This window comes from Mustela putorius, unplaced genomic scaffold (genome assembly GCF_011764305.1).
Source record: "Mustela putorius furo isolate JIRA1106 unplaced genomic scaffold, ASM1176430v1.1 tig00003845_pilon_pilon_pilon, whole genome shotgun sequence".
Taxonomy (NCBI): domain Eukaryota; kingdom Metazoa; phylum Chordata; class Mammalia; order Carnivora; family Mustelidae; genus Mustela; species Mustela putorius.
The window spans coordinates 39,018,047-39,034,359 of NW_025421998.1; the positions used below are offsets into that span (position 1 = coordinate 39,018,047).

The following is a 16,313-nucleotide window of genomic DNA, read 5'->3' on the forward strand; positions in this document are numbered from 1 at the left end:
CACAGCTAACACTTCCATAAGCTACCTATGTTACAGGCCTGGCTCTGAGCCGTGCAAACATGAGCACATTGACCCAGGAAACAAATGCAACTACGCCCCTTTTTATAAGTCAGGAAACTGAGGTATACATAGAGTAACTTGCCCAGAGCCATAATTTGAACACAGAGTCCAAGATTTCAACCATTATATTATACTGGCTTTTAGAGACTACAAGACTGAAAGAGCAGGAGAACCTAGAGATTAAAAGAAAATTAAGACACACCAACTAACTGCAATGCCTGAGTCTTATGTAGATGACAATTTTAAAAACTATTTAAAAAATTTTAAGAAATGGGAAAATGTATCAAGTATATACAGAATAGATATCTGATCATATTGAAGAATCACTAATTTTTTTTTTAGGTATAATATTTTGGTTGTGCATTTAAAAAAAAAATCTCTTTTAAAGATACACACTGATATTTACATATACAATGATATGATGATGGGGATTTGTACTGAAAACATCAGGGGCATGGAAGGAGAAGAGCCAGTGCAGTATAAATGAAACAATTATTAGCCACAAACTAATGATTCCTGAAATTGGCTAGATGGGAACATGGAGGTTCATTATACTTTTCTTTTTTTTTTCTTTCTTTTTTTTCTACATTATGGCAAATTTCCATAATGAGAAGTTTAAAAATGCTGCAGTTCTTTGAAGACCTAGGTCAAATGCCAATTCCTCTTGGAAGATTTTCCTAATTGTCCAACCAAATTCCCCTCATGGAATGCTACTTGCCCTTGTTTTATGAGCCTTGCAATTGGATATTTGAATTTTCACTCTATCACTAACCAGCAACATGACCGCCTGTGCTCTCATTTGTGAGGAGGCGGGGAAGGGAGGGAAAGGACTGGATGAAAGCAGTGTAAGCTGGGACAGAATCTAGCAGTGCCTCGCTCCCCAGTTCCTGGTACCCTTTCCATATTCCTATGCATAGCAGCTGAGCTGATGGAGTCACAGGAGGACAACTGGGCCGCAAGGGGAGGCTGTCTTGGCTTTCTGAACTAATCGTACTTTCTCTTAAGAATCTAAGCCAGCAGAGGGTCTGGACTGAGCTGGCAGCAGGTCATGGTGGCTGGGGATGTGGCACTACAGTGAAGGTTCATGACTTCCTGGGGTTGAACAACAACAACAAAAATGAAACTGGTTTCCTACCTTTCATCTTGTATTAAAATAACTTCAGATAATTAATAATTTCAAAAAGAGAGAAAGAGAGACTTATAAAGAGTACTAGAAAAACACAAGTGGTTTCCTATATATTATTAAATGGGGAAGCCATGTTTAAACATCACAAACAGCTCAGAATCCATAAAGGAATCCATAAATGAAAAGATTAATATGTAATTTTTTAATTTAAAAACATTTTTTAAATCAAAGGTGAGTATTGACCAGTTAAACAACTACCAAAAAAAAAAAAAAAATGTGCAACAGACAAGGCAAAGGGCCAAGGTTCTTAAAAGTGCTTTTAGAACAAATCAATGTGAAAAGACAAATAATCCAACAGAAAACTGGACAAAGGTCAAGACCAGGGTCTTCTCAAACTGCTGGTGGACACCAAAATAGGGCTAACAAATCTCCAAGAACCACCAAAAGAGAGAAGCAGGGACTGAGCTTTTCCTTCTGGTACTGCGATGGGAGATACTGGAAAGAAGTGGGATCCTCAAACAGAGTCAACATCAACCTGCAGTAAGAGAAGAGTGTGAATGCTTCCAAGAAATCAAATCGGGACACAGACGCTACCGGAAGACTATATGAAGACACAGGGAGAAAAAGGCCATCCAAGGACTAACGAGCAAATTCTAAATCTTATCTCACCTTGCCAACCCTGCCAACACCTTGATCCTGGACTTCTGCCTCTAGATCTGTAAGTAAATAAACTCCTGTTGTTTAAGCCACTCTGTCTCTGGTACTTTGTTATGGCAGCCCTAGCAAATTAATCCAGAATCATTTAATATACACTCATTCAAGTTACACCAGTTGGGCATTCTTTTACTTATTTATTTTACTGTTTCATTTATTTATTTTGGACCCAGGTTTAAGTACTGCATTTGGCTGTCACATCTCCTTGGACGTCTTTAATCTAGCCTTTTCATTCACAACATTAACATTTTTGAAGTCAGACCAGAGGTCTTACAGAAAGTCCTACTTTCTGTATTTGTCTGATTGTTTCTCTGTGATTAGACTTAGATCCAACATTTTTAACAAGCATTCTCCCAATGTCATGAATGTTGTGTACTTCCCAATGCATCACCTCAGGGGACTGTCAATGATAGCTTGTTCCATTTCCTGATAATGTTAAATTGGATCAGAGGTCGAAGCAGAGCTCTTCATTGTACAGTAATTTATAAGGAGATACTTTTACTGACAAGTTTTAGCATCCACTGGAAGAACCTTGCCCAAATCAGTTATTACCCAAGGGTTATGAAGTGGTATTTTTTCCTTTTCCTAATTCTATCGAGCCTTCCACCTTTATTTGTTGGCATTCTTTAGTATTTAAGAAAAGAAAAAAGCTAGACCTCTCACTCTCTCACTTTGACTTTTGGGGGCATGCATACTACTCTCTCATGAAATGACAGTGTGGCTCTTTTTTATTCAATGTGTTACAGTCTATTTGCAATTGATTTTTTTTTCATGGCAAAATACTACAAAATTTAACATTTTAACCATTTTCAAGTGCACAATTCAGTGGCATTTAGTGTATGCACAATGTTGGACAACCACCAGCTCTCATTTCATCATTCCAAACAAACTCTATAGCCACTGAGAGCTAACTGATTTTAACAGCCATTGTTTTTTTGTAATAACTGTGAGACACATTCATTGTAATAGGGGTATGTATACACATATGTGTGTGTGTTTAAAGAATGAAAATCATAATACATGCGAATGACTGCTAATATTAAAATTTAGCCAACTTAGGGGCACCTGGGTGGCTCAGTGGGTTAAGCCTCTGCCTTCGGCTCAAGTCATGATCTCAGGGTCTTGGGATCGAGCCCCACATTGGGCTCTCTGCTCAGTGGGGAGCCTGCTTCCCTCTCTCTCTCTGCCTGCCTCTCTGCCTACTTGTGATCTCTCTCTCTCTCTCTTTCTCTGTCAAGTAAATAAATAAAAATTTTAAAAAAAAATTTAGACAACTTAAATAAACCATTATGCAGAAGTTGCTGGAATAGAAAGGCAACATCCAAACCCACTCATCAAACATAACATCACAGGAAAGAACCAAGAATTATGGGCCCCTGATGAAGTACTCGGTACCAAGTACCCAATAACCTGAGAGAGGCACCCAGCATCCCTTAGGAAGTACTCAAGCCAAACACAAAAAATAAAAATTAATAAAACTCTAAACTTGATTAAGCCTCCAGATCGATCACTTGTCAGAAAACACTGAGGACTAAAGAACAATAGGGGGGTGCAATCAGTAAAATCCAAGCTGCAGGAAAGATGACCCAATTCCCTCATGGAATAAACTGCACGGAAATAAAATGAGAGGCAGCAGAACCTACAGATTAACAGGATTTAAAAGGCAGATCAGTCAAATGCCATGTGTGGCCCATGTCTGAATCTTGATTAGAACAAACTGTAAAAACTATAACTGCAGGACATGGGATTAACATCCTGGCAGGTGTCCGAAGGAATGGTGAAATAAAACTAAGACCCCGTTCCTAAGAAGAATTAAAGAGAACTAAAAAAGTTAAAATAAAAAACTTAAAAAACCTACCAACCCATACAGAGAAATGACAAGAAATACCCCTTCTGACTAAGCTCTAAATTAAATAACAAACAAACAAACAGGCTCCCTTTTTCCCTGGGAGTTACACTGTTGCCATAGCTTTATGGCTGGGAATGAGAACAGGGGTCCCATTCACAAACCACTGTGAAGGATATCAGAAGGGAACAAGGGTGATGTAATACTGGAAAAAAGAGACAACAGCCAAGACCAAGGAAGCATTAGCTGGCTGAAGAGATTAATTTTATTCTATAGGCAATACAAAACTACATTGTGTAACAAAGCAAATTAAAGAAGGCAATATCATCTTGTGGTTATGTGCTTGGACTCTGGACCCAGGCTGCCTGACTTCCAAATCCTAGCTTGGCCCCTTCTAAGCTGTGTGCCCTTGGACAAATCATTTAACTTCTCTGTTCAGCAAGACACTTAAACATTCTGTTCAGGTAAGTCTGCCCATCTGTATGATGGAGATAAGAACAGCACTTATATGTCATAGAATTGTTGAGAAGATTAAATTACTTCATGTTCAGAGTGCCTAGAACAGTGCCTGACTTTGTATTAAATAAATGTAACCTGCTAAGGCTGTTGTTACTTGCCCAACATTTCTGAATCTTAAGTTTCCCTGTCAAATGAGGCTACAATACCTTTTCCCTGTTATGCTATAGATGATTATAAAGATAATCATAAAGATAAGCATGGATCTTCATATTACCTGGTTATTTTAATCCCCACAGACTGAATTCTTGAAAACATGCACAATAACGGACTCATTTTGGTAAGCCCAGTACAGTATGAGCTGGCAGATGGTCAGTATCAACAACACACCCAAATGTATCTTTTAATAAAAAGATTAAGCGCTGTCCTCGTGAACACAGTACTGCTTCGAGCCTGGCAATAAGAGCCAATCTTAGAGGCTGCCTTTGACAGACCTGGACAGAATGGAGAGGGAAGTGAAGGGAAGGGACCAAAGGCAAGACCAGGCTGGAAGCTAAAGCAACGCTTTATGAAAAGTTGGGACATAAATGGAAGAGATAGGACATTCCTGCTCTAGGGCATCAGGGTTTACTGGACCCATCTCTCGGTCCTCTTCCAAATTCCCACTGATGGCCTCTCCTGGCCACCCACAACAGGCATGTAACTGAGCTAATTGAAAACCTGAATCAGTAGGAAAGTTAAGTCACAAGCTGAAAGTGAGGAACGATCAACAAGATGAATTCAATTCTAGAGTTGGAAATATCTTTGAGGCAGAAAAATTGAGATCTGTAACAAACAGCTGCAAATGCAAGGTTGCTGCTTGAGAGAGCTATCCAGACTGACTGACACGGAGCCATCACCCTTCAGAGGGAAGAGGATCTAGGGACACCCACAGTTCAGGGGGAAGCAGAAGGACAAAAAGAAGCCGGCAAACGAGAATAAAGGAATAATGAGAGAGTTAAGATGTCAGCGTGAGAGGGGATATCATGAATGCTGATGAAAGGTGTTACAGGCAGGAAGCGGTGGGACATGGGGCTCCATGAATCCAGATATGAGGAGGACAGGCTAACAGTTTCAGGACTGACGACTTTAGGAGGGAATGTCAAAAAAGAGAAGAGGCACAAGTTCATTTTCAGGACCTGTAAGTATGGGTGGGTAGTTAAGAATGGAGAAAAGTACAACCCTTGTATAATAATCGTACACTCCCTTAAATAATAATTCAGGGATATGTTCCAAAAATAATACCCTGACCCCAATGCAGAATCAAAACTAATCCCAAAACCCTAAAATTTATCCTGGATTGTATTATTATTTATTTAATTCTGCAAAAAGTTGGACTAACTTACAACCAATTCAAAAGGTGCTGCAACCTTGGCATAGGAAGGCAACTACATTTAATTACACAGTAATGAGACTTCCAGACCACTATTCTTCAAACTTTAATGTGCATACATACAGTCCCCTGGGGATCTAGTTAAAATGCAGATTCTGATGCAACAAAATCTTTGGCCTGGGCTGAGTCCAAAAATGCTACAGTTCTAACAAGCTCCCAAGTAAACCAAAGCTGCTGGCCCATGGACCGAAAGTTCCAACAGCAAGTCTCCAGAAGACCACTTAGACAATCTGGCTAAGCAGCCACATCGGCTAACTATTATGGTGAACACTGAATGGATCACAAGCCTAAGAAAAGCAAACTATGTCTTCTCCAGGTAAATTAAATAATGTCTATGTCCCCCAGTTTTCAGTTAGGTAGAAATGTCCCACAGCCCACAAAGGCATCTCTTGGTCATCCTGCAGCACTTCCTAATCCCCAAAGAATTTGCACACGTTACACTGCATTTGCTCATCACACACGTCACAGACACTCCCTACTTTCCCAGAGAAGTTAGACTCATCCATGTGTTCACCATCAATGTAAGCCCACTCCTCCCCGGCTAGCTCCTCAATAAACCAGAACTACACAAACATAAATAAATAAAACGTTCTTTACAGGCTCCTCCCACTTAAGAAATCAGTTCCGAGCTCCTCTGCAGCTCAACCTACCGCCGTGACCAGACTCAGACACACGAAAATCTCATGCCTAACTTAGAAAAACTTCTATATGGGCACCTGGGGCTACAAGCCTGTTCAAATCAGGCTGCACCAAAACGCAGCACCTTGGCATCTGTAATGTCTGAAGCCAAAGGAGTCTGAGAAAACAGCAGGAGCAGGAAGGTCACTCTGACTTCCGCCCCCACAACCCTCTTTCCCGAAATCGGTCATGTAACTCCCATGTGAAGGGTACCCTCCCTGTAACAGAGGAAGAAAGACATTCTTATCGCCAGAGATGGGTAAGTGGGGACCCAGCCAGCTGTACAAATAAAACCTCAGTAAACTAACCCTTGTCTTCTAGTTACTTCTTCATCATTTACTACTCCTGGCCCAAACCCCTTCACCTCAGTTATTTACAAACCCACTCTTCCTTTGTCTAAAAGGAATAAAAGTTTCCTGCCCTGGTCACTTCTCTGGGTCTTCCTTCTCTTGTGAAGACTCCCATACCCAGGTAAAAATTCAGTAAACTTTGGGTGCTTTTCTCCTGTCCATTTGTTTTTGTCAATTTAATTCTCAGATCCAGCCAGGGACCCCTAGGAGAGTCCAGAAAAACTTTTCCCTCCTCTACACTTAGACTTACACAATTTTCCTCCAAACCGTACTGCGCGAGTCTTATGCAAAAGACATTTTACCATAGAACAGTAAGTGTATCTTGAAATATCTGACTCTTACATATCAAGTCAACAATTTTCATGGATAACATGTGGAAACTGTGACTACATGTGGAAATCAAGACAAAGCTACCAGCCTAATAACAGTCATTAAATAGAGTGGTTTATTTAGGTTAAATTACTAAGAATTTCAACACTGCCAACTCTGCTATGTTGTCAGCACCTAAAGTCAAAAGGAACCATCCGGGCTTATTTTCACTCCCACAACTGCACAGCAAATTTCCAAAGGAAATGGCTGAATATGAGTACTCTATCTTGTAAACGTTTCCAATCAACAAACCAGACCACCACGCTACGTATCACGCTACGTATCAACCACTGGGAATAATTCCTAAGTAACACACCAGAGCCACCATTAACTGGGTCGATTTAACCCAACAAGAGGGTCTGGTTAAATAGGCCATGAAAACAGGGCTTGCTAAGTTGCTGCTGAAGACATGCTAAAGGAACTGTATCACCGTGGTGAGGGCACAGCCCCCTTACTTCCCAGCAAAACCAACATGCATCTGCAGAGTCACACATTCCTCCTTTCCAAGACACACCCCCAAGGCATCATGGCAGCAAGGATGGATGCTTATGAAGAAGCACATGCTGAGCGAAGAGGGGAGCTTCCCACTGACAGAGAGTAGGAAACTCAGGGCAGAATGATTCCATTTAAGAACCGAACAAAAGTAGAGGCCAGACATAGGACAAAAAGTCAAAGAAGCAGAAGGAGTCACAGCCCCTCCAGCAATCTTATAAACAACTCCATACCCAAAAAGATGTGCTCCCTAGTTTGTTTAGGTGCTATATCCTGGCTTTCAATCCTTCCCACCACTCCCACCCCCCAGTTCTCTATTGGCTGAGCGACACTTTTAAGGAGTGCGGCCTAACTGAGGAACACCTATAGCACAGGGTCCCAAACCAGGTGAACCAGGGGAAAAGGCTGCCAGACCAAGGTTCCTCTGTAAGTAACATAACTCTGCCTTTCACCTGCTGTTTCTTATCACTGGAATGGGTCTTCCCTCTTCCCCCCAATCATTCACGCTGAAATACCACCGCCTATGCCCACAGACATGGTCTCCTTCCCTGATGCCCCCATAGCTCTTGTTATAGCACTAATCCTACCCAGGCATTTCCATAAGAGGAATCTGCCTGCAGTGTGGCTATGGTCTTCTTGAAGGCCCAAAGGGAGACCAACTCATTTTCATATCCTCAACTTAGCCACATCTGGAACATAAGAAAGAACATAATACGATCATGGCAACATCTCATCCAAGAAGGGACTATCAATACTAAGTGTACTAGTCCTACAGACCACATTTTCATGACTAACCCTTCAATTTGTCTCCAAAGTCCTTTCTTTCAGGTCTAGGCTAATTTTAGACAAATTACTGGTCCATGTCCAGTATTGTTTCTGAACGTCTCTCCTGGCTGAACTGGAGGGAGCATTCTCTAACTTTTAAGAGTTTCATTTAGTTTCACTTCCTCATTATTAATGTACAAACTCTACCGATGACCAAGAAGGAATGTTCCCTACAACCAAACAAGAGGTGAAGGGGAAGGAAAGGTTTTTCCTCTCTAATACTAATTTTTTAAAAATGCAGTTTTTGTGGAGTTGCATGAATTTTTAAAAACTCGTCTGCATTTTAATACATGCAGGGAGTGCTTGGAAGTTTTTAAAAGAAATCCTGAAAACAACACAACAGTACAGGCAGACCACTTACCATTTACCATATAGCAAGGGAACCCTTATAGGATTATCCTTATGAAAGTAGGCAGAACAAGAAAATGGAAGCTTTTTTTTTTAAAAGAATTTTATTTACTTATTTGACAGACAGAGATCACAAGTAGGCAGAGAGGCCTGCAGAGAGAGGGGGGAAGCAGGCTCCCCACCGAGCAGAGAGCCTGATGCGGGGCTCTATCCCAGGACCCTGACATTATGACCTGAGCCAAAGGCAGAGGCTTAACCCACTGAGCCACCCAGGTGCCCCGAGAATGGAAGTTTTTTGAGTTTGTCTCAAAATACTAGGAGTTAGATAAATGTTACATCATGAAAAACATGTACCTTTGGCATCGTTATGTGGAGTCTTCATGCAAAATAAAAGCAGAACAAAGACTAGATTCTTGGCCTGCCTATATGAACTACTTAAAGGATGAGGGACATGAACAATTAGTTACATTTGGGGAAAAAGAAAAAAAGACAAAAACAAGGAAACTCAGAATAAAGAGAACTGCTAGGTGTGACTGAGTTCATCCAGAAAATATCAAATCTACCTAATTAAATATTCAAATAATTCATCACAGTGAGTGCTGGAATTCACCTATAACTGCTGAGTTTCAGACTCTTGGCCCAACCTCGGAGACATTCCATTTAAGTGAGCTCTCTCCTAGGCAAGCTCTTCATGTTTTAATAAGAGGGGATGTCAGTCCTACTTCTAAATGAGACTATAGCTCTGTGTTCAACCCAGCAATATGGAATAACTGCACTCCAGGAAAAAGCAAAGAGCACAGCCTTTAACTTGGGTTGTCCAACACTGACTGGTAGCCAACACAATCACCTCCCAAGAATAGTGCTAAAAGGCAACTAAATAAGAGACACTCTTGGATTAAGGCAGACCACCACAGTCATTTTAGGAACTTTTAAGACTACATTTACGGCACTGCCCTTGAGCTACAGGGAGTGACACTACAAGAAATGGCCTTATGGAACCCACAGACATATATGTGTGGTCATGAGCTAGTTTTGAATGCAGTTCACTCACAGCATATAAAAGGGCATGGAGAGAAACCATCCTCAGTACAAGGAGACCTCTCTCTCAAGGAACTGACCTCACTGATCATTTCCTCTTTACTTTGGATGCTAGAAAATTCAGTCACCTCTAGCAAGTACATCCTTATTTTCCACTACCTTTAGTCCTGGCTGCATCTTACTTTCCCTTCATCCTGTTTTTCTCATCTACTCTGACTTTGTGGTTGATGTCTTGTTGGCTTATAAATACAGGTATACATGACATGAGCCATCAGAAACCCTGAAAAGAGGCAAGGCTAAAATGAATAAACAAACAGAAACACAAACTCCAGAAGAGCAAAAATGAAATGTTTCATTTTCTCTCTCATACTTGGCTAAAATTCAACTGCACTTATTGACATGATGTGACAGTTTCACAAAGATACAACCAAAAAGCAGGATCTGCTTCCATGCCACTTATTTACTTCATACTGGTTAATGATCTCTTTCTTGTACTCCAATTATATTATATGCATATTCCTCAATTTAGGCCCCTCAATTATTTTATCCCCAAATTAAAATTATTTAAATCACCTGCAGATCTTTAAAAAATAAAGTACGGGAATCTACTTTCACCTACTCTGCTGCAAGAAGTCACCAGGAGAGAACGCATTCATATGAAGCCTTGGGCTCTGACTGCACGCAAATTTAATGCAAAGAAAAGGTCAAGGGCTACCGGGTTTGAAAGGGTTAATGTAGTTTCCAAAAATGAATACCAGGGATCCTTAAAGAATCTACCTAAAATAGTTCTCTATACCCATATGTTCACACACACATAAACACACTCATGCACACACCCAAGAGCAGACTCTTGAGGATGGAACTCAAGAGTAATTACAGAAAAGAAAAAGGCCACTTAGGCCACATAGTTAGGAACACGAAGTCTGCAGATTTGGGGAGCCTGGAGAAACTTAAGTCATAGAACAGCATTTAAATATATTTGTCTGCTTACAATTTCCATTGCAAATGTGATTAGTTTGCTTGAATAAATAGGAATATGATGTGTTGGCCATGTTTTCCTCTTGAGGGTTATCACCGAGTTTTGATTAAGGACAAATGTTTGAGATGTTGGGTATATTTAAGTTCACGGCACTTAAAACGAACTAAGAAGTTGTATAGGCTTGATTAAAGGGCTGCCTTCGTGAACTTAAAATTAAAAGCAATAAATTCCAATGAGTCAAGTGATTGGGACTAAATATGGTATTCTGTCAGAAAAGTTGAAATGGAGTCCAAAGAGACTGAAATGGTGTCCAGGTTTCCAAAAAACGGTGAAAGAGGAAAGGTCAAGCTGTCGGAGTTGCCTTTCCTCTGGGTTTGTGAATGATTCACATTACACAGAATTCCTTTTAAGTAAAACTTCACAAGAGTTAACAGGCTCCCAGGACAATCTGTTTTGTCATTTCTAAAAAGAAGCCTCTCAAACGCTCAGAGGCCGGTATGTAAGTGTTGTCAGATGGGGAGAGGGCTGAAGAATGGGAAGTGGGGGCGGGACGGGGGTCCTCCGGAGTTGTTACACACGCGCGCGCGCGCGCGCACCGACTTCTCCGACCAGCCGGAAGTCAAGGTGACTTCCCCACCCGCGGGAGGGCGGGGCCTTTGAAACCTAATAGGCTCTGGCTTCAGCCCGCGCTGTGCCGCGGGGAAGGAGAGGCCCGAGTCAACAACAACCGGGGTCAGAAGCAGGTGCGCTCTGGGGCAGTCGCGGGGCTCTTAAGGACCCCGGGCCCTCGCCCGCCCTGGCCCACCGGGCTTCTCCAAGCCCAGCGTGGTTCAGCCCGCAGGGCGCCGACCAGGCACCGACTCCCCTCCCGGGCCAAGTGGGAGGGTTCAACCGGCAAAGTTTCTACCGCAAGGTCGGGCCTCCGTCCCCGCACCGGCCACATGTGCTACCCCGGGAGGAACGGTCACCCACCTCCTCCCGCTGCTGCAAGGTGGAACAGCTGCCCCACGCCCCTCTCCCATTTGTTTTCCACGTTGCACCAACTCGGCACTTGAACGCCTGAGGCTCCCGAGTCCCCCGGCCCCGACCGGCCGGCACGCTCCCCGGGGCAACGGGCCGACGCTTACCTTGGCGGTCGCCATGCTGCGCCCCGAGTGCGGGCGGCTGCAGGACCCTCCCGGAGGCTGGCTGGCACCGTGGGCCCCGGCGGCTCACTTCCAGTCCGGGCGGCAGCGGGGGTGGCGATACAGCCCGACAGCGTGCGCGCCTGGCCTGCCTCCCCACGCCCTCCCGCCGGCGCGGGTCATGCGGGCGCCGCCCGCCCATTGGCTGCGCCCGGCCGGGGCCGCCGGGGCGCGCGTGATCCGACGGCCTCTGCCCTGCGGCCCGGGGCGGGCCCGGGTCCGCGGGGGGAGACGGTGGACGGGGCGCGCGCACGTGACCCCGGCCCCGGGGCGGCGACCTCGGCGGCGCGGACCGGTGGCCTGGGGGTAGGTGACCTGACGAGGGAAGCTTCTGACTTCGACTGGGAACGGCCAGACCCGGGTGAGACTCGCCAGGAGGGGCACGGAGCCTGAGGAAGCCGAGAACTCCACAAGGTCACTCTTTAGCCACATTTTCTACGTCGGTTCGCCTTCAAAGGGGCTCCACTCTGCACCATAGTAGAATGTATCCAAAGGCATTGGCCAGTCGAAGGGAAGATAGCAAAGTGATATCACTGGCAAATCTACTTTGAGGCCAAATCTGTAAACTCTAAGTACCAACCAGGTATATATAGTGCGGGACATAATATTCGGGAGGCCACTTCGTTTCAGCCCCACGTATTAGGATGGAAGAGGTCAAAGATTCGCCCCAACACACACACACACACCCCGAATATAGGCTCTGTTAAGATAACTAGGTCAGAATTTTAATTGGAAAATTTGAATGTGTAACCCTCCAGAGATCTTAGCCCTCTTTATCAAAATTCCATTCACGTGTCTCTGCCATGACAATTTATAATTAGGGCAATGGTGGTGAGAGAAAAGGGCTTTAAATGTTTTGTGGGTTATGGATATAACCTTTCAGCAAAAGTGTATTATTAATTATTTTAATACATCAATACCAATTGAGTGCCTACATGTGCCAGGCACTGTGCTAGATACTGGGAACATCAAAATGACTTGAAAGATGGTCCCAGCCCTTAAACAGCTTAAGGGCTAGTGAGGAGGTCCATGCATAAATAGTTAACTGCTATTTAAATAACCTGTTAAGGCAATAACCTGTTCCCAGGGCACTGTGGGAACACTGAGGACTCTGAAAGTACCTTAAGGGAGATAATGCCTAAGTTGTATGCAGAAAAGAGGCTGTGTATTAGTTCAGTGAAGTGGAGGGGAAGGGTTTTCCACCCAGAGAAAAGGAAGAGAGGCAGGAGACTCAGAAATTGCTGGAGAACCACAGCAAGTTATGAAAGTAGTTGGTCATGAAAGGTGACTTGAGCTGTGGGACTGGTGCATGAAGGGTCTGGATGGACAGGTAGGGATCATGTCATAGAGGGTGTCAGATGCCATGCTGTAGGGTAGTAACTGAAGGGCTTTAGAGCAGGAAGTAGTGTTTGAAGTTTTGCAATACAGACGGATCACTCTGCTTGCAGTGGGAAAGATGGGGCAAGATGGAACTGTTGGTATATTCAGACAAGGCAGGCTGAGGGCCTGAAACTAGAGATGGAATGGGGCTAAAAGAATATATAGGAGGTAAAATTAGTCACCTGTGATGACTAATATATGTGGGGGTGGGAGAGAGAAGCAGAGTCGTCCTATCTTGCACCTACATCCCTGGTATATGAATGTTGGCAAGACACCCGAGATCAGTAATACAAGAAAGAAGTGTTTTGAAGTGTGTGTCTTTTTGTAAGAAGATGATATGCAATATACATATTACCTTGAAAAGCCAGTAAAATAAGCATTTCAAAGAGGAGCAACTGATTAACATACTCCCAAGAAATCTAACAGAGCCGGAAAAACTTGAACATGTTCATAGAGAAGAAAGACCATGCAGAGTGAAAGAACAAAAACAAAAGCAAAACCAGGGGAATTGATAGAGAAAAGAATGGCAGGGGGATGGGTCTACAGCTCATGCGGAGAAGTGGCCCCAGCTGCTCTAAAGGAATTTAAAAGGTCCAGAGAAGACACAACCTCATGTAACCAAGATCACATCACATACCGCATATTTATTTTTAAGGGCATCACTGAAGCTCTCCTTTTATAATGTAGATGAACTTTTAAAATTTTCAATGTGTGGGGTTTTTTTTTTTTCTGAAGATTTTATTTATTTATTTGAGAGAGAACAAGTAAAAGAGAGCATGAGAGGGTGGAAGATCAGAGGGAGAAGCTTAGTCCCCGGGGACCACCCTCCATCCCAGGACTCCGGGATCATGACCTGAGCTGAAGGCAGTCGCCAAACCGACTGAGCCACCCAGGTGCCCTCAATGTGGTTTGAATCTATTTTTAACCAATCTTAAGTGTATGGCTCAGTCCTGTTAAGCACACTCATGTTATGCAATCTCCAGAACTCTTTTTTATCTTGCAGAACTAAAACTCTATGCTTATTAAACAGCCACTCCCAGTCTTCCCTCCCCTACAGCCCCTGGCAACCAACTACCATTCTACGTTATGTCTCTAAAAATTTGACTATACTGGATACCTCATAAAAGTGAAATCATATAATATTTGTCTTTTTGTGACTGGCTTACTTGATTGAGCATAATGTCCTTAAGTTCCATCCATGTGGCAGTGTGTGTCAGAGTTTTAAGATTCTTTAAGATTGAATAATATTCCCTTAACTTTTAAAGAAAAAAAAATAGAAAAAGAATCAAGAATCTGTAAGATTTTCTCTGGATATCTTGGAGAATTTAGGAAATCATAGTAATGACCAAAAAAAAAAAAAAATCACTCGAAATCCCACCACCAGAGTTAGCCACTGTTAAACATTTTACTGTATTGTCTTCAAGTCTTGATGTATCTATGTCCTTATGTAAGAGAGTTATATATTTTCTTTAATTTCATTCAGTTTTATATACTGAATAAATATAGTGTTATTTCAGTTTCAGGTGTACAATAGAGTGATTCACCAGTCTATATCTTACTCAGGGCTCATGATAAGTTTTCTGAAAGAGTTATGTTTTTAAATATAGGACAAAGCATCGTACTCTTGTTTGTAAGTTTCTTATGGCTGTTCTAACAAAGTTACCACATGGTTGGTGACGTACAACAGAAATATATTCTCTTACGATTCTGGAGGTCAGAATTTCAAAATGAGCCTTAAGGGACTACAATCAAGGTGATGGTAGGGCTGGGCTTTCTCCAGAAGATATAGGCGAGAATCTGTTTCTTTACCTTTTCCAGGGGTTCACAGCCTTTTCTTCATCTTCTAAGCCCACATACATAGATAGCATCTTCTGTGTGTAACTCTGCTTCCCTCACATGGTGTCTTCTGTCTAAGGATTCCTCCACTTCCCCCTTAGGGACACTCACAGTGGCATCTAGAGCCAACCCAGATAATCCAGGATAATCTTTCCACCCTCCAGATCCTTAATCACATCTGCAAAGTCTCTGCCATAGACATTAACATTTATAGTCTCCAGAGTTTAGGATGTGGACGTCTTTTGGGGGGCTATCAGTCCACCTACCAAACCTACCACTCTATGGATGCAAGTGTATCCACATATGGATAAAAGTGAATTTTGACTTACATTTGGAGTCAGACTCAATTATTAAGCTTCTTCCTTCATTTTAGAATTTCCCCAAAAAAAGAAATTTTCAAAAAGTTTTTCAAAATAGGAACTTTTCAGTCACAAGCTCTGAAATAGGAAAGATCCTCCTTGATTTCCTTGGAAGCAATAGCATGATGTGAAACATCATCTGAGAAGATAAAGTGTAAGTTGCCTGGGCACCTACCATGTTCCCTCTGACCTCTTCATCATGTACTGACAGGCTTAGGTGCACTCTTGATAACTGACTTGTCTCATACTTGTCCCTTCTCTCTGTTCCCAGACTACCATCCTCCCTACCATTTGAAAGTAACCGACACTGATGCACTTAGAAGAAGCCACAGAGACATACCAAAGAAGGCCAGGTGATAAAAAGGCAGAGATTAGTGTGACCCAGCTATGAGCCAAGGAATGCCAACAGTCAATAGCCACCACCAGAAACTAAGAAGACGAAAGACAGAATTTTACCTAGAATCTCGGTGGGAGCATGGCTCTGCTTGATTTGATTGGGAAAATCACCTTGACTGGGGACTTGTACTCCGCAGAACCATGAGATAATAAATTTCTGTTGTTTGAAGCTACCCAATTTGTAGTACTTTGTTATAGCCGCCCAAAGAAACCCATAGAGGTCCCAAAGCCATCTGTCTTATAGCACCAGGTGCCAACCTGGCGTGCTGGGAAAGCAGCCAATCCAAATCATGGGGAAAGCTCATGGGCTATGAAGGCACACAGCCCAAGTGTGAGCTCAAGCCCCAGGAATTCAGAAAAGTGAACAACGTGTCCTGCTCTGAGCTTTCACCTTTCCCAGAGCAGCCATACCTTGTAGATGCCCTTTGACCGTGCTCTTAAACTA

The 16,313-nt window shown here is 42.9% G+C and overlaps 1 protein-coding gene and 1 long non-coding RNA gene across 5 annotated transcripts in view; one reads left to right on the top strand and one right to left on the bottom strand.

The window, feature by feature from the left end:
- The window catches only part of SLC25A13 (solute carrier family 25 member 13), a 180,299-nt gene extending 168,300 nt beyond the window's left edge, over nt 1-11,999 (bottom strand). For all 4 annotated transcript variants that reach the window (XM_045062725.1, XM_004767839.3, XM_004767841.3 and 1 more), the window contains exon 1: nt 11,841-11,999. In XM_045062725.1, the coding sequence (XP_044918660.1) occupies nt 11,841-11,855 (15 nt within the window). In that variant the 5' untranslated portion in view covers nt 11,856-11,999. The remainder of the gene's footprint in view (nt 1-11,840) is intronic.
- A 77-nt stretch (nt 12,000-12,076) lies between these two features.
- On the top strand, nt 12,077-16,041 carry LOC123387009. Its single transcript, XR_006601325.1, has 2 exons — nt 12,077-12,258; nt 15,744-16,041. It is a non-coding gene; the product is annotated as an uncharacterized LOC123387009 (long non-coding RNA).
- The last annotated feature ends 272 nt before the right edge of the window (nt 16,042-16,313 follow it).